The 16,663-nt window shown below is 55.9% G+C and overlaps 2 protein-coding genes across 3 annotated transcripts in view; one reads left to right on the top strand and one right to left on the bottom strand.

Annotated features, from left to right (window-relative positions):
• The window catches only part of CDH23 (cadherin related 23), a 157,721-nt gene that overhangs the window by 57,164 nt on the left and 83,894 nt on the right, over nt 1-16,663 (top strand). Inside the window, exons 14-18 of the mRNA XM_031461108.2 lie at nt 1,478-1,630; nt 3,689-3,802; nt 6,614-6,762; nt 14,744-14,804; nt 15,733-15,881. Coding sequence (XP_031316968.1) covers nt 1,478-1,630; nt 3,689-3,802; nt 6,614-6,762; nt 14,744-14,804; nt 15,733-15,881 — 626 coding nt within the window. The remainder of the gene's footprint in view (nt 1-1,477; nt 1,631-3,688; nt 3,803-6,613; nt 6,763-14,743; nt 14,805-15,732; nt 15,882-16,663) is intronic.
• C8H10orf105 (chromosome 8 C10orf105 homolog) lies at nt 7,027-13,922 on the bottom strand. 2 transcript variants are annotated; one of them, XR_010381927.1, is made up of 3 exons: nt 11,832-13,922; nt 8,147-10,242; nt 7,027-7,878 (listed from the first exon to the last, which is right to left on the bottom strand). XR_010381927.1 is itself a non-coding variant. In XM_064488081.1 (2 exons), the coding sequence occupies exon 2, from the start codon at nt 10,235-10,237 to the stop codon at nt 9,866-9,868; it is 372 nt and encodes a 123-aa protein (XP_064344151.1). In that variant the 5' UTR covers nt 10,238-10,242; nt 11,832-13,922; the 3' UTR covers nt 7,027-9,865. The 2 variants fall into 2 exon arrangements, 1 of the variants encoding a protein (XP_064344151.1); XM_064488081.1 differs by having other exon boundaries at nt 7,027-10,242.

The raw sequence follows: 16,663 nt of genomic DNA, 5'->3' as shown, positions 1-16,663 counted from the left end.
ATGCTCAAGGTCCCCTCTCTTTGATCCTGGCACCAGCAGAGAGAGCTTGAGCAGGGGATGGGGCCCTCGAGGTCACAAGCAGGCAGGGGAGGTTTCAGAGCCCTGTGTCATCTTTGGAGGGACAGGGTTTCTATTTGGAGCTGTAAAGGAAAGCTTCTCCCTCCAGTGTGTGGAGAACGCCTAGAGTCACAATGGAAGGGCATCACCCTAGGAGGAAGGCAGCAGGGATTCCCAGACTCCCTAAGACTCCTCAGCCCCTCGGGGCCCTCTTGCTAACTCCTTCTATCTCCGCCCTCTACAGGGGTAGGGCCAAGCCAAGAAAGGTTACTATTTCTCATCTACTCTGGCTGTATTTTGAATTCTTGGGACAAAAGTGGGACGTGGACATGAGCATTTGCTGCAGGGCAAGCAGTAACCCCAGGGGGATAAGTGCAGAGAATGACGGGCAGGATGTGGCCTGTTCTCTAGGACAGGCCTGGTCCCATCCTGGCTCCTGCCGGCCTTTGTGGGAGTGGGGTGGGTGGTGGTTGGCTCAGCACAAACGTTCACCCTCCTTAATCATGACCGGAGATGTAGAGATTAGAGTGAGCCAAGCATCCTCTCCCCTGCTGGTCCAAGGCTTGTCTTGTGGGTTCCCAGTGTCAGTTTGAAGACCCACGTCTGTGTCAGTGACTGACAGGGTGGATGGCCAGTCCTCTCAGGACCCCAGAGGATTTTTCTCCAAGGCTCAGGAGAAGCCATGTGATCACATGAGCCCAGCGTTTCTCTTGGGGTTATTACAGAGAGGAGCCAGAGTGGGGTGGGGTGCATTTCACTCTGAAGGCCATCCTGAGCCCCACCTGCGAAAGGAACAGGGGCTCGGTGTGCAGAGCTGAAAAACAAATCTTTAAGGGAAGTTAGACTTTGAGGGAGTGTCCTCAAAGCCAGCTGCTTTCCCTGGGACCCCATCACAAACTGGGGGAAGGCCTCCCCAAGACTTCACCCCACCAGTCTCTCGCTGTGTGACTTTGGACAAGACATTCAACTGGTCTGAGCTTCCTCACCTGTATAGTGTGTCTGATGATGGCTGCTTCATGGGACACTGTGAGGGGCACATGTGGACCTGTATAGGAAGCACTTAGCATGGGCTTGGTATGTGGGCAGAGCTGAGAAATGGTCACTGCCATCACCACCATCATAGTCATCATTGTTGTTCGTTGTTAGGCATGTACTGGAGAGAGGCTCGGGGGTTTTCTCACCTCCCTTGGACAGCTGAGCAGCAGCAAGCCCCTAGGGGAACAGGAGCTGTGGGAGGGTGCAGAGGACTGGTCAGCTCTGTCCTGCGCCAGCAGCCACGGGGGCCCTTGGCTCATGACCGGCAGGTATTGCATCCTAGGAAATTCATTTCCTATCGGTCTGGGATGTGACCCACTGCCTTTGGAGCTGCTTGTTTAGAGCAGAAGCCAGTCCTTGCCCTGAGCACTGACTCTGCCCTTAGTGCTGGATGTGAACGACGAGACTCCTACGTTCTTCCCCGCCGTGTACAACGTCTCCGTGTCTGAGGATGTGCCGCGGGAGTTCCGAGTGGTCTGGCTCAACTGCACTGACAACGACGTGGGCCTCAACGCCGAGCTCAGCTACTTCATCACCGGTGCGGCCCTCCCTCCATCCCCTCCCAGATTCACCACCAGCCTGGGTAGGGCCAGGGGAGGGGGGAAGGGGTCCAAGTTGGCCATCAGGCTTTTGCCCCTGCTGGGAACTCCCTGAGAATTTGCTCTTGGCTTTTCCCAAAGGCTTTGCATCTGGGTCCCTCTGGCCTGGCTCTCTGTGGGCCTCCCGAACCTGTTGGGGGACCGGGGGACTTAACCAAGTTTTAGTCTAGAGGGTGGTGGAGCAGTGACTCCTGGGGAGGAAACCTACCCCTACTCTACCCCACATCAGAGTGACAAAGCAGTGACTAGAGGAACGTAGCCTGGTCCTTCCCTGGGACCTTTCACTCATGAGGAGAATTTCTGTCTGTTTAGAGGCAGATGGTTTAGATCTGAGTGAAATGGTTTTAGCTCAAAAGTGTCAAGTAGCAGCCACTTACAGAGCTGTGGAGAAATACTGCGAAGCCATGTCCTGACTCAACAGGGGAAAGGGAAAGGGAGCCATGATCTACTAGTGATGTCTGCCATGACAGTAGGCTTGGTAGATGGTGGCAGACATGCTATGTATTAAGTCATTCCTGGATTAGAACAGTTTCCCAGAGTTCTTCAGTCCATAACACACCTGAGAGGTGCTGGGGTATGTGGCAGGGACAAAGGCAGTTCTTTCACATTCCTCAGTACTCCCTTAGCCATTTTACTGGCTCAGTCTTCCCTCTTCTGTGGCCTGCCTGCAGTCGCATTACACATACACTCATATGCACTCATGCCTGTGTACATAACCAGCCTTTCTAATGCCTCTCCCGTGGAGCAAGGAATCACAGGCTATAGTCCATCCACGCTTGCTGCAGTCAAGGTGACCTTGTAGGCCTCAGCCTCTCTTTTCCAGATCCTTTCCCTCCTCCCCCTCCCTAAAGGGGCCCCCCCAGCCCTCCTCGCGGGCTGGTCCTCAAGACTGCCCTAGAAAGGCTCAGTTATCAAGACCCTGACGTGGCACCAGCCATGGTTCGGCCCCCAGCGCTACTTGTGTCTTAGTTCCTGCCCTGTCCTTTGGAGCCAGATTGTAACCCTTGTAGGTGGTGTTTCAAACACTGGGGAGTGGATACTAGAGGCTCAGAGGGTGGAGGGCCTTCCCCGGGGGCAGACCATGTGAGGGCAAGGAAGCAGCTGGCGGCAGCCCCAGGATGACTTCCCAGTGCCGCGAAGTGGCCAGATCCTGCTGACCTGAGAGCCCTCCCAGCCCTAGGACTCTCAGATTTTCATTCTGCACATTCTGCCAGGAGCTGTGCAGTGTCCGGGTTCAGGCTAGCCCAAACCCAGTGCCGTGGTGCCCTCTGCTGCTCAGAACACCGCACTGCCTGCCAGCTGGCAGGCGAAGGGTCTCCATGTTGTTCTGATGAAACTTTCCTAACTTCCATCTACCTCAGGGAGGAAATCCTTGCCCCTTCCCATTTGTCCCAGAACTCAGAAGACTCAGTAACACCTGTCTCCTGTCCACCTGCCCCTACTCTTTTCTCTGTGCGCCTCCAGGAGTCCCCACTCAGCCAGGAACACTCAGCTGACCCCAAAGTCCTTGGCCGCATATAAAAGCCCAATACGAGTTAACTGCTCAGACACTTACACCAGACAGGCAGGTGGCAGAGTGGAGAAGGACACAGGCTCAGGAATCAGACTTCGAGTTGAAGTCCTGCACCTCAAATTGGTGACTGTAACCCAGAGCCACACACATAACCTCACTAAAAGACCATTTTCCTTCTCTGTGGGTTAGTGATAGTACAACGGAGATGAAATGGCCCACAGAGTACCTGGTACACAGGAGGTGCTCAGTGAATGTTAGACCTTTATGATTTCAGGCATTTGGCAACCCCAAGCCCACATAGGCCACACCCTCATCAGAGCCCCCCAAGAAGTCCCTTCTCTGGCAGGGCTGAGGGGACAGTGCAGCCTTTTACTCCCGGACCACTCCTGGGGTGTCCCAGCTCAGAAGGTGAGCTGGGGTGCCACCGCCCTTTCCCTGGCCAGGAGCCCTGTTTCCTGACCAGAGCTTTATTCTCTGCCCACAGGCGGAAATGTGGATGGAAAGTTTAGCGTTGGCTACCGTGATGCCACTGTGAGAACAGTGGTGAACCTGGACCGAGAGACCACGGCCTCGTACATGCTCATCCTGGAGGCCATCGGTAAGCACCAGCCCACTCACGGAGCTCACATGGAAGCTCACTCCTCTTCTAGGAGCCAGGCCTTGATCAGAGGCTCCACCCTGATGCCAGTGGGGAAAGGGCAACCAGACCCTCAAAATATTATGGCACTTGCCAGGTGTGGGGCTCAGGGTGGTGCTACATGCAAGATGCTAAGGTGGTAGGGCAGGGGTATGTGGGAGCCAGATGGGAGACCAGCACGTAGAGAAACCACTGTGAAGCAGGAGAACAAAGCAGAAAGGGAGAAGGGATGGCTCAAGCATAGTTGGGCGCAAAGGGTGGTGGAAACATGGGAAGAGGGTAATCAAGGCAGACTTCTTAGAAGAAGTGGCATCTGGGGTTACCTTTGGATTAGTTAGGACTCATGGTTGCAAATGTTAAAATAAACTGACCTCAGCAGCGTGGGCTTACAAAACCAGTCCCTGGGGAGATGGTACCTCAAGTATGACTGGGGCTCAGGTGATGCCACCAGGCCTCAGTCTCCCTGCGTTGGCTGGCTCTGCCTCCTGTGTGTCGGCTGCATCCTCTGGCTCACATGGTGACAGACTGTTACTGCAGCCCCAGCCTTAATCTGGATTCAAGTGCAGCGGTAGGGAACCAGCACTTGTGTCTTTCCCAGCCTCCCCAGCTGAAGCCCTCAGATGAGCTCTGTTTAGTTTCATCTGCCCAGCACCTGTTCCTGACCCCCTCATTATGGTCAAGAGGGGATGAGATGTAATGGTTAGTTGGGCCTAAATCACATACCTGTCCCTGGAGCTGCGGGGCTGTCAGACCTGCCTGGAACCCCAGGCCTCAGAGTCAGGAAGGGAGGGTTCTCAGAGAGACCTTCAGGGCACAGACTTGCCTAAGAGCAGGATAGTGCTGATGGGCAGAAACAAGGCACACCCACCGCTGCCTGGAAGGTCAAGTTGGCTTTCAGTACATGGAGAAACAGGGAGGGCATTTCAGGCCCGGAGGTCGTAAAGAGCTCCGTGTCTGTGCACGGCAGCAGCTGGCCCACGCAGTGGTGTACCTTGGGGAAGAGGGGCTGTTATCAGGTAGGGCCGGCTTGTGGAGGCCTCGACATTGGGCTGGAAGTTTGGCTTTTGGTTTCCAGCAGCAGGGAGCCCTTGAGGACTCCAGATGGGAAGAAGGGTATGATGAGGCCTGTGTCCCTCAGATGCCTCTAGTCCTCCCAGGAGCACCCAGTTCAGTGTCTGCAGTGAGCTCTGGATGAGAGGGAATGAGCTGTCTGTGCCTCACTCTCTCCGGCCAGCAGTCCCTCCCCAGCCTACCCACACCTGCATGCATCTCCCCCTGCCCTGCTCTCCTCCCATCCTGGGGCGGCCACACCAGCCTCTGGAGACCCAGCATCCCCCCACCCCCAAGTCCAGTCTTTTCATGAGCACTGGCTAGGGGGAGGAGAGGGCTCAGGCTTGGGCCTTTTATGGGGCCTGCCAGCCCACACTGTCCCCAGCCATGGCAAGTAAGCAGACCCCCAGGGCGGTGGGAGACTGGTCCTGGAGAGGAGCTCAGGACGGCAAGGTAACCTACCTCGGGATAAGTGACTGCACCCCAGCATGTGGTCAGCTGGCCTGGGGAAGAAGGACGGGGTCACCCTGGTCTTAGCCTCCTCCCTGGGGTGACCGCCCTTACCTGGATATACAGCTTATGCTGGGCGCAAGCTCCTTCCCCCAGGGAGGGCAACCCAGCACCTGCCCCTGGGGCCGAGCCACTTCCCCCGCCCTGGGAGAGTCCTGCAGGGAACTGAAGGGGCACAACCCCTGGATACCTTAGGCTTAGAAATCTAGTAGGGCCCACGTCCCTGAATACAGAGGCCGAGTCGGTCCTGCAGGCGTGCTTGTCTGACGCATCTCGTGTTTTGTAACCAATGACAATTAGTTGTGAACATTTAAAAAGCAAGAGATTTTATTTAAAAGCTCAGCTGTTCAGTTTCTCCTGAGAAATCAGAACATCTAGTGTCACGGGGCCTGCATTCTGCCTGTCCACTGTGGATAGGAGCAGAGGACAGCTGCCCCTGGAGGTGGGCACACCCAGGTGTGCACCCACAGACCTTACCCCCCGGCCCCGACAGCAGTCAGGTGTGTCATCTCAGCACCTGTATCTGCTTCCTAGGGCCACTGTAACAAATTACGAGACTTAGTGGCTTTATTCTCTCATGGCTCTGGGATCCAGAAGTTCAAAAATAAGGTGTTGGTGGGATCACATTCCCTCTGAAGGCTCCAGGGGAGAATCCTTCCTTGATGGTCCCAGTTTCTTGTGGCCCTAAGGGTTCCTTGGCTTGTGGCTGCAGAACTCTGGTCTCTGCCTCCAGCTTCACAGGCCTTCTCTGTCTGTCCAGTCTCCCTCTGCCTTTCTCTCGTAAGAACCCTGGGCTTTGGGTTTACAGCCCAGCCAGATAGATAGTCCAGAATGTCTCATCTCAAGATCCTTAATTACGTCTTCAAAGACCCTTTTCCCCCATAAGGTTACATGTACAGTTTCCCAGGGATTTGACATGGATGTATCTTTGGGGGGGCCTCTGTTCAATCCATTTCATGCCTCAGTTACCTCCTCTGTAAAATGGGGATGATAATAATAGCACCTGCTTTGCAGGCTTATTGTGGGGACTGAATGAGTTTAGAATAACCCCTGGGACATATTAGACATGGTTAGTGTTATTCCTAATCTAAAGAGAAAAAGAGCCACCTCTCAAAGTCCAGAGCATGTGGGGAAACGGGGCACATCTCTGGCTGGTGTCTGGGAAGGTGCCCCTCAGGCAGCTGCTAACAAGTCATCCTCCATGTCCCACAGACAACGGCCCCGTGGGCAAGCGGCGCACAGGTACAGCCACTGTGTTCATCACCATCCTGGATGTGAATGACAACCGGCCCATCTTTCTGCAGAGCAGCTACGAGGCCAGCGTCCCCGAGGACATCTCTGAGGGCCACAGGATCATGCAGGCAGGTGGCAGGTGGGGGGTGGGCGGGGCCACACTCAGCTCAGTGCACACGCTCAAGGTCATCATGGCAGGGCAGGATGGAAACAGGAGAGGGTCCAGCTGCTGCTTCAGAGGTACCAGTACTGTGGCAAAAGGGGGACCTAGGCTCCCTCCTCCCTCCTGGAGAGATTAAGCCCCCAGCTTGTGTAGCCAAAGATGGGCCCTTGCTTCCCTAAAACCAGAAGGAAGGCCTTGGTCTTCCTCCCCTCCCACCCCCACAGCCCGCTCCCCCTCCCCTACTGTACCCAGAAGGGCCTTTCAGAGCAGGGAGGAGATGGAGATGTCACATTTCCCAGAAAGGAGTTGAGGAGAGAGAGCCAGGGCCCAGCAAGGCCCAGAACAGAGCTGCTTTCACAGGGCTCTTGGCCGAAATTCCCCTCCTGGGAAATAAACAGGCACAAACAGAAAGGATTCCTTTACCCTGGAGAAGGAGTGACAGCTATGGGGCTCAAGGGAGGAAGGGGAGGACCTGAAAAGGAGGCTCGGGTGCCCTCCCCAGCCCTCCCTGGAGGCCTCAGTTGCTGGGTGGGGAGGGTGGCCAGGCTAGAATTACGCTGTTCACCAGCTGCGGGGTTTCCGACTTGGAAGCTGAGCCAAACGCAGCAAATCTGGGCCTGCCCACTGGGGCCGGCTCCCAGGCTTGGGAGGGACGGAAGACTGGAAGGCCAGGAGCAGGGCAAGCGAGGAGCTGGGAGCAGAGTGCCGACTCCTAGAGGCGCTTAAGAGTCCAGGAAGCCATGGGTGTTGCCACAGTCTAGGGGCTGGTTTCGGAAAGATGTTCTCTCCCTCTGAGCCTCAGCTCCTGGGGGCTTGGGGAACACCCTCCCCCCACCAAACTGGGGGCCTCACCTCTTTCCTAGCCTAACACCTAATACCTGCCACCCCCAGCTCACACAGGTCTCCTAGGACCAACCTGGGGATGTAGCTGGGGTATGGCAGAACTTGAGAGCCCGTCGCCCTCCCCAGCTTTCCTTCTCCTTCAGGCCTGGGGCAGCCTTACCCTCAGGGCACGCTGGCCAGTGGGTGACAGAGGTGAATGACCGCAGGTAGAACTCAGCCTGGGATGTCTCAGGGAGACCTGGGAGCACAAACCAGGAAGAGGTTAATAAGCTGGAAGGGAGGGTGGAGCAGAATGCTGCCGGAGAGGGCCTGCCCCACTTCCTAAACCCCAAGAATTGGTTTCTGTTTACACAACGCTACTCAGACTGAAATCCTAGAGCCTGTGAGTAATACAGATCAGCCCTGATTCTCCCCATTTCTCTGGGAGAAATGCAGGCACTGGTGATTTCTCCAAGGCCCTGGAAGTTTCTGGTCAAGATGGACTCACTGTTTGATATCAGACTGACCCAGAAGGAAGGCTCAGTGGGTCTGTCCAGCAGCTTCTCTGTAGGAGCATCCAAGGGAAGAAAAGGCTCCCCCAGGACTAGACTGGACCACCCTTCACTCAGTAAGCAGAGGCCCCATACTTCTGTGCCCGGAGCTGGGAGGCTGAGTGAGGGGTTGGAAACAGTCTCGCTCTGTGGGAGCTCTCAGGCTTGTAGGAAGGACGTGACGCAGACAGGGATAATCCACACTGCCAAGAGGAAGTGATCCCTGTCCTCCCTCGGTTTCAGGCAGGAGACGGCTTCAGCTAGAGAGCAAAGAGGGCTTCACAGAGGGTATGCAAATGAAGCATGAGCTGAAGCCAGAGGCAGACAGGTTTTTCAGTTTGCCTGGAGTCTTGGGTCAAGATGAAGCTAAGAGATTGCTGCCATCTCCCAGTGGGTACCAAACACCAGATGAGGGAACTCCAGCTTTATCCAGCAATAGGGAGTCAGGGAAGGTTTTGGAGCTGGGGAGTGGTGATACCGAGCTCACTCTTTGAGAGGATTTGGCTGGCTGCACTATGGGTTATAGCAGGGTGGGGTGGAGCAGCCCCACAGAGGGGTACAAGGTGGCCCTGGCCAGCTAACTCTCTGGGTCAGGAGCTGGGCAGCTCAGACCCCTCTCTCCACTCTCCAAATTTGAGGCCCAACTGAAGCATTGAGCACCAGCTTTGTGAGGAGACATTGAGCGTTTGGGATTCTGAGGATCCCACCCCAGGGTGGGATTGCTTTGACAGTAGCCAGTCAGTGAAGCAGTTACCAAAAATACAGACAGCACACTCATGTGGTCCAAGCCTGATGTCCCACAGCTGTCCTGGAGAGGTCTGGACCCCCCCGCTCAAAGGAAGACCACCTCCTTCCCTTGAACCACTATGATATGTACTCAGAGCCCAGACAGCATCCCTGCCAGCTGCTGGCAGTGCCTCCTCCCACTCTGACACGTTCCCAGTCCTGGCCTCTGCACGGATCTTCTTAACTCATTCTCAGCCCCTTCTTCATCCATCCTCGCATTGGTGCCAGAATGACTGCCAACATGGTGATTGGTGGATGGTGCTGACAGCCCCCTGCTTGCCCCTCCTCCCTCCCAGCAGGCACCCAGGCATCTGATCCACCACAAGGGTGCTGGCTGCTCCTGTGGATGACAGATAGATGCTGGAAGTCCAAGGAGAGGAGACCCTGGGTTCCTTTATGCCTGGGGCACTGAGTTGGCACAGAGGACAGGACAGTCCCCTGCCCCAGTGTGTGCCCCACTTGGCCGGAGAGAGCCTTTGGCCCTTCAGCAACTCGCCATGGAATCTGAGCTGAGCTTTGGCACCTTGAGGGCAGGCAGGGCTTCTGTTGGGATGCAGGGGCACTGCTTCCTGGAGATGGTTTGTGCCTAATGTTAGAAGGTGGAGCTGGGGACCCCAGGTTTGTACTCTCAGAGCCACGGGCCAAGGGTCCACATGGCTGCAGATGCTCAGTAATCGGTGCAGCAGTCTTCCAGCAGGCAGCACCTAGAGAGTCTACAGGGAGGAGGGTATTCTTCCAGGGGCCATCTCTGGAAAGGCCACAGGTCTGGACACACAGGAAACCACAGATGATGAGCTGAGTGTGTGGCCCAGGTTGTTTGAGCCACTGTCCTCCTTCAGCCTGCAGTACCAGGCTCCATCCAAGGTAGGAAGGTCTGCAGGTGGACCCTGGAGTAGGGGGACAGCCCCGTCACATCTTGGTAGATTCCATGCAGTCACAGTCGTGGTTGTCCTCGTGGCCTGGCAGGGGGCGCTGAGGGGCAGACCTGCCGTGGCGGAAGCTGTGAAGGGAGCGGCGCAGCGAGCCCAGGCGTTTCCAGAACCAGAGCTGGGGCTCACTGGGGCTCCCAGGGTGGTGGGGCATGCACTCGTGGGCCCGGCGGCGGCTTGGGTCCAGCGCAGCAGGCTTGCAGAGGGTCATGAACAGCAGACAAGTGGCCAGCAGGAGGAAGATGCAGGCCAGGGCAATGAGCACAGGGAGGGGGTCGACTGCCTCCGAGGGGCTCCCCGGAGTGACAGGAGCTGTGAGGAAGGCGAGGGGGCTGGGGCCCTCTGTGCTCATGGCTCCTGCAACAGGAATGGGACAGAAGCTCAGAGGCAAATCAGCTGGACTCGGGAAAGGGGAGGGGGGGGAACATTGATGGCAGCTGGGCACTGCCAAACGGCTGCAGAGAGCATTATGGTCATTTTACAGGTTAGAACAGTGAGGCCCAGAGAGGTAACATGTCTAAGGTCACATGGTGGGAAAGTGATGGAGCTGGGCCTGAACTCAGATCCTCTTTTCTGCTACACCCCCTGCCCACCAGCCACAGAGGAGATAGGGTGATGCCTTCCGGCACTTTAAAGTCAATTGTCATGAATTACAATAGAGTCTTAGACCTGAAAACTTGGGATCCAAGACCAGCTCCATCAATGACTCTGTGACCAGGAATGAGTCGTTGATTATAGGAAACTGCAGCGGGCAAGGACTCTAGTAATTATCTAACGCCAGTGGTCCAAACTGGGGGACCCACTGCTGTGTTCTGTTGGGTTCTTGCAAGGGGTGTAGAGGGGCCACCCAGCCCCCATCCTCCTGAGCCCCCAGCCTCACCCCAGGCACTCACCAGCAGCCGCAGGACCTAACTCCCAGCTCTCTGTGCCCAGCCTCCTTCTGCCTGCAGCCTCGCTCTGAGCCCCGTGTGCCCCGAGTGCCCCGAGACTGAGAACATCCAGTGCACACCCCCCAACCCAGTCCCCACCACGCTCCTTCCAGCATTTCCAGACATAGCATGACCCCTCCCAGCTCCCAGATGGAAACTTTGATGCCCATCTAGCTGCCCAGGGCCTCCGCCTCTCAGGCGTCAGGCCTAGAGACCGCTCTGGCCCAGCCATACGTGGGTTGTCCCTTGAATCTGAGCAGGGAGGAGGGATGGGTGTGCCCACCACTATCTCTCTGGGGAGAAAACTGACCATGCCTCTATCCTACCCTGGGCAGTATTTGGTTGGAAGTAAGAAAAGGGCAGTCTGAAGTGGGAGAAGTCCCAATCCTGCTGGTCCTAGTGTTATTTCAAGGACTTCATATGGATCTGGAGATCCTATCAGGCTGGCAGAGCCGGTCCAGGCTCCAGTCCTTGAGGAAGGCTTTAAAAAAAAAAAATGAGGCTATAATTAGCATTTGAGTATTTCCCTTTTAAGCAAGAGATTCCAAAGTGCTTGAAAACATCAAGCCACTCTCCCTGGGATGCACAGCAAGGCCAACTGCCAGGTCACCTTCGTTCCCCTCTGACCAGCCAGCAGGGACCAGCTGGTTCTGGGGAAAGGAGCCCTCCAGCAGACCAAGGCTAGGAAAGATCTTGAGGGTAATTAAGGCCTCTCCCTGTGCCCTGGAGCCCAGGGCACAGGAGCAGGTCCTGCTCTGGACATATACCTGCAAGCTCAGTCTAGAACCTTCTTTCTTCATTCAGAGCTCCATAGAGCAGGGCCTGCTGTGAGCAGAGGGGTCTGACCTCAGCACATCTTTCTGTGTAACATTGGGCTAACCACTGTCCCTCTCTAGGCCTTGTTTTCACTCTCTGCCGAAGCAGAGGAATTCCCCAGACCTGAGCACACTCTCGCATCCCCCCCTGGGTACCCCAGCAAGAGTGCGGCCCCACTTTCCTGCAGCCCCCAGCACTGACCTCGGAGCCAGCGTTCAGCAGTCCTTGGCTAGGTGCAGAGGTCTTCTTAGCTGTCCAAAGGGGGCCTCAGGAGCACCGGGCACCACTGTGACCCAGACCTGCCCTGGGCTCTCCCTTGCCCTGTGCCCCTCAGCCAGCCAGCCAGCCAGGCAGAGTGGCCTCCACCCCTCACTCTCCAGCTGGACCTGGCTTTGTCTGGAAAAGTTTGGGCCCTTCCTTGGGGGAGGGGACAGTCGGGAGGGTAGGGATGGCAACTGGGCTGGGAAGAGGGAGAGGGAAGTCGTGCAGAGGAGCTGGGAGCTCCTGAGCCTTCCCACAGCCTCACTCCAGCCTGTTCCCTTGGAGCCCTCTTGGAGGGGCGGAGACACTGGGGGGACACAGAGGGAGAGTTTCGCTGCCTCTGTACCCATGGCTCTCACCTTCCCCCGTTGGTCATTTGAATGGTATGGTCGGGAGCAGCCAGCAGGTTGCTATTCAGTGCCTGCCAGCCTCCAGGTTACCGGGGAGAGGGGCTACAAGCCACGCAGCAGGAGGGGGACAGGCAGAGAGATGGGCCCTGGCAGCCCCCAGGCCTGCTCCCCTCCAGGCCTCTCCCTCAGCTTCCCAGAAAAGCACCTTCCCTTTGAGGGTGTCTGGCTGCAGAAGCAGGGGTGAGAGGCATTTTCAAAGGTCAGAGAGATCACAGAGCAAAAACCGCAGGATTGACAGCCAGCCAGGGCTGTGCTCCTTGCCGTTTGAGTGGGCCCTTGGAGACACTCCAGGCAGTGGACACGCACACATACGCACCCCTCCCCCAGCCTCCTTTTTCTCAGAAGCCAGAGCTTCCCTGGTAACCAGCTGCCTGCTTAGGAGCCTAAGTCTTTAACAGCTTTCCCATCAAGGACCCCTAGGCTCCCAGAAGAATAACATGGGTAGGGGGAGTTGTGGCTCTCTCTGCCCAAGACCTGATCCTGGGGTCCACCTGCTTTTTTCTGGAGCCCTAGTTTTTGGTATTTAGCTCCTCCCTCCTGGCCTTAGGCTTTGCTGACAAAAGAAGCATCCTCTGCATAGCCCCAAATGGATGGAGCCTTCCTAGGACTGTCCAAGTCCATTAGATGGCTGAGGGGTCATCTCAATCCAGCCCTCTGTCTCTCAGAGGATGAAACTGAGGTCTAGAGAGGTGTGGCCTGGTCAGGGTCACCCAGCAAGTTACTGATAGGGGATTAGGTGCCTTCCCCAAAAAGTTGGGCAGGCATGGGCAGCAGGAATCTAGTGTGATGAGCAGCATTGGCCTAAAGATGTTCCCAGTGCCCAGAGCTCCTCTTGTGATCCCTGCATCTTACATCCCACCCTTCAGTGAACCTCATTTTCCTTCACTTTCTCTTCCCAAGCTGCCTGCACACCTCATCTGGGGCTCCGACTTTTCTCAGTTAGCAGGAGCCAACTCCCTGCACTCCCAGGGTGGTACAGGCTGCCAGGGGAGGGAGACATCCAGGAAGTCCCACCATGGATGGAGACGCCCAGGAGCATCCACCAGGCAACCTTCTCCCCTGTCCTGGTCCCTTCCACACCCAGATGTTGAAGTGCTCCACTACTTCCCTCCACCTTCTAGCCCATTACACGTCTGCTGGGAGGGAGGAGGAAGAACTCCACAGCAAGGGGCAATCCCGGTATCTCAACTCCAGTGTAAATCAAGAGGGCCTTCCAGGAAAAGGTGACATATCTCATAATGTTCAACCTTCAACATCACTCTGCACCAGACACCAGGCAGAATGCTTTGCAGAGATGATAATCTAATCCTCACATCAACCCCTGCAAGGCTGCTTATTGTTGTGCCTATTCACTGAGGTTCAGGGGGGTTATGTATCCATGGCCACATAGGCAGTAAGTAACAAAGCCAGGATTTGTGCTTGAGTCTGCCTGACCCAGACACCCTGTTCCTTTCATACTAACATACTTCCCTCCTTCCCACCATCAGCATGCTTTTCAGAACCCTTAGACACTCTTACACCACAGGATGGAAGTGATTGGTGGGGACAAGAGGGCAGACCCAGAAAAAGTAGGAAGGTCCTGAGCATTACAAAGCAAGTCACACATACCATGGCCCCATGGGAGCCTCCCCAGCCATGCAGGCTCGGGCCTCTCTCTGCATCACTGTGCAGGGGTACAGCAGGTAGAGGAGGTAATCAGTTCTTGGTTTGGTAGGACCCATCTTGGCACCAACTGTGGCTCTGCCAACATCCTCAAGGTCAGACTCCTTGTAAAAAGCGCTAATCACTAGGCATCCTCAGAGTGAGAATAGCACATCCCCAGGTCCCACTGGAGACAGTACATAAGCCTGAGGTACAGCCAAGCAAGCAGGAGTGAGCTGGAACTACACTGGAGTGATCATGCGTGTGAATGAATGTGTAGCCATCCTTTGTGGGGTGGGATTTCTCAGTTTCCACAAAGTGGCTTTTATAGTATTCAGTACCCACTGGGAGCCGGTGTGGCCAGAATGGCTTCAGACCAAGGAAGTATGGGCAAGAAGCAACCACGCAATCCAGCCACCCCAGGTGATGCTCCTGGGGTCTCAAAAGGCTGAAGGAGGGAACCGTGGAGGAATGGGCTGAGTGAGTCAAGCCTGGAACCAGAGAGCTACAGTGCTATCATCCAGCTTTTACCCCATCTCCCCAAGAACCGGGAGGAGGAGCAGGGAGCAGAGCTGCCACCACAGACAGGACAGCACAGGGCTGTCAACAGTCAGGTGTCCTCGTGGGGGTTGAGAAAGACAGATGTAGCCCTCTCCTCTCCCACACCCTCTGCCTCGTGGGGAACCGTGGGTTTGGACAGGACAGACTTGGGGTGGTATAAGGAAATGGGAGGGACTCCACAAATACCTTCTCTTCCTGTAGGGTGGAATTCTAGGAGTAACTGTGTGTCTCCTCCCTCAGCTAAAAGCCACAGATGCAGACGAAGGCGAGTTTGGGCGTGTGTGGTACCGCATCCTTCACGGTGAGTGGGCTGCCCTAGGACAGCAGGAGCCAGCCTTCCTGCCCTTGGGATAGCAGAGCTGCTCTAGGCTGCCAAGGGTCTGGGAGGTGGGGCCCCAAGGAAGCCCCAAGTGCTATACCCATGTCAGGGGCAGAGGGAGGAAACAGGGACATTCTCCAGGCATGTCACCAAGTTGGATGTATTTTAAGTAAGGGATGCTGCATTTGATTGCTATGCTTCTGAAGTTCCTGGTGTCCCATGGTGGGGTATCACCCTGATGGAGGGGACCTTAGGGACCAGGGCAGCCCCCAGCAGCGAGCTCCCTAGCGATTGAGTACCACTGGCCCAACGTGTATCATATGCCCACCCATGAACCAATCACTGTGGCCTTGGACATAGGACAGCTCCCCAGAGTAAGCCTCATTGGGCCAACTAGAATCAGTCACTAGGTCCAGAAACTAAAATATGCTGATCTGCTGGCTCCCTTCACCCTTCACCCTTATGCAAAGCCGAGAGTGGAGGAGGGTGGTTCCCCAAAGGAAAATCAGAGTGCTGTTACCACAAGATGGGGAAATGGGTGCTGGACCAGCCCAGAGATGTCCATAAAATACTTGTTTCAACTCCCCACAGAAAATTTGATTTAGGTTCCTGTCTTTGTAATGCCCCAGATTGCTCTGAAATATTGAATCCATTGATACCTCTGGGTATTAGAGTCTTAGGGGACCTCCAGGCTTCCCATAAGGAGGACACAGGTGAGCTTCTGCCTCCTCTCTCAAATCCTGTCAGGCCAGGGCAGCATGAGGCAGAGCCTCCTTGCCATTGTGGGCTTTGGCCAAGCTCCCAAGACCTCTGGGCAGGGTCAGCATCCTAGGGGGTCTGGACCCCCATGATCCCATGAGCATCCTTCTCCAGGGCAGAGCCCATGCAGCTCATCTGTCTCTCTACCCAGGTAACCATGGCAACAACTTCCGGATCCACATCAGCAATGGACTCCTAATGCGAGGGCCCCGGCCCCTGGACCGGGAGTGGAACTCATCCCACGTTCTGATAGTGGAGGCCTACAACCACGACTTGGGCCCTATGCGGAGCTCTGTCAGGGTAAGGCTGGGGACATAGTTGGAGGGGGGCGCATTGGGGTGACTCATTATGAAGTCCTTCATCCCCTTCAGTGCTGATCTCAGGGCTGGGCCAAGGCCACAGGTGGATAGAAGATGACCACCAGTTGGAGCCCAGGGCAGGAGGCAGGACCATCACTGGTTTAGGTGCCAGATGACTCCTGGAGTTCAGGGTACAGTGGGGAGCGGCCAGAGGCTCAGCCCAGCTTGGGATCTTGGACATGTCATTTTGCTCTGAGCCTGTTTCTTCAGATGTGGAAAGGGGTCAGTGACACTGATGTCTGTCCTAAGGTACCTAAGAGGTGTCCTTACAATACTAACCCCCTGTATCCACACAACAATCCAGGGTGGGCCAAGGAAATTTCACATAAGTGATCCTAGAAATGTAGATGTTGCGAACTTCATTTTACAAACGAGGAAACTGAGGCCCAGAGAAGTCACTAGTGATAGAACCAGGACTTGAGCCCAGATCTTCTGAGTCCAAGTTCAGCACTCTTTCCATTGAAAGTGTCCCCCAGATATCCCAGTCACCACTCCCAGCTGCCTCATCGGGTGCATTCTTTTCTGCCCGCCCTCACTCGCCTCAGGCCTCCCCCCTACGCAGCTGAAATCGCACCAACCCATGTTCCCGATGCTCAGAAACATGCACCCAGACATTCCGCTGGCTGGGCTGATGCACTCTCCTGCCCTGTGGCAGGGGGCTGACTGAGATGACCTCCCAAGGCCACCCCCACTCCCCTCCCACGCGCACTTAGCAGCTCACAG

The sequence above is a fragment of the Camelus dromedarius genome, chromosome 8, assembly GCF_036321535.1.
Source record: "Camelus dromedarius isolate mCamDro1 chromosome 8, mCamDro1.pat, whole genome shotgun sequence".
Classification (NCBI taxonomy): Eukaryota; Metazoa; Chordata; class Mammalia; order Artiodactyla; family Camelidae; genus Camelus; species Camelus dromedarius.
The sequence above is the reverse complement of the archived record's forward strand: the minus strand, read 5'-3'. Positions and strand labels throughout refer to the sequence as shown.

Coding starts and splice junctions, on each gene's coding strand:
- C8H10orf105 (XM_064488081.1), bottom strand. CDS start 10,237: ATGAGCACAGAGGGCCCCAGCCCCCTCGCCTTCCTCACAGCTCCTGTC.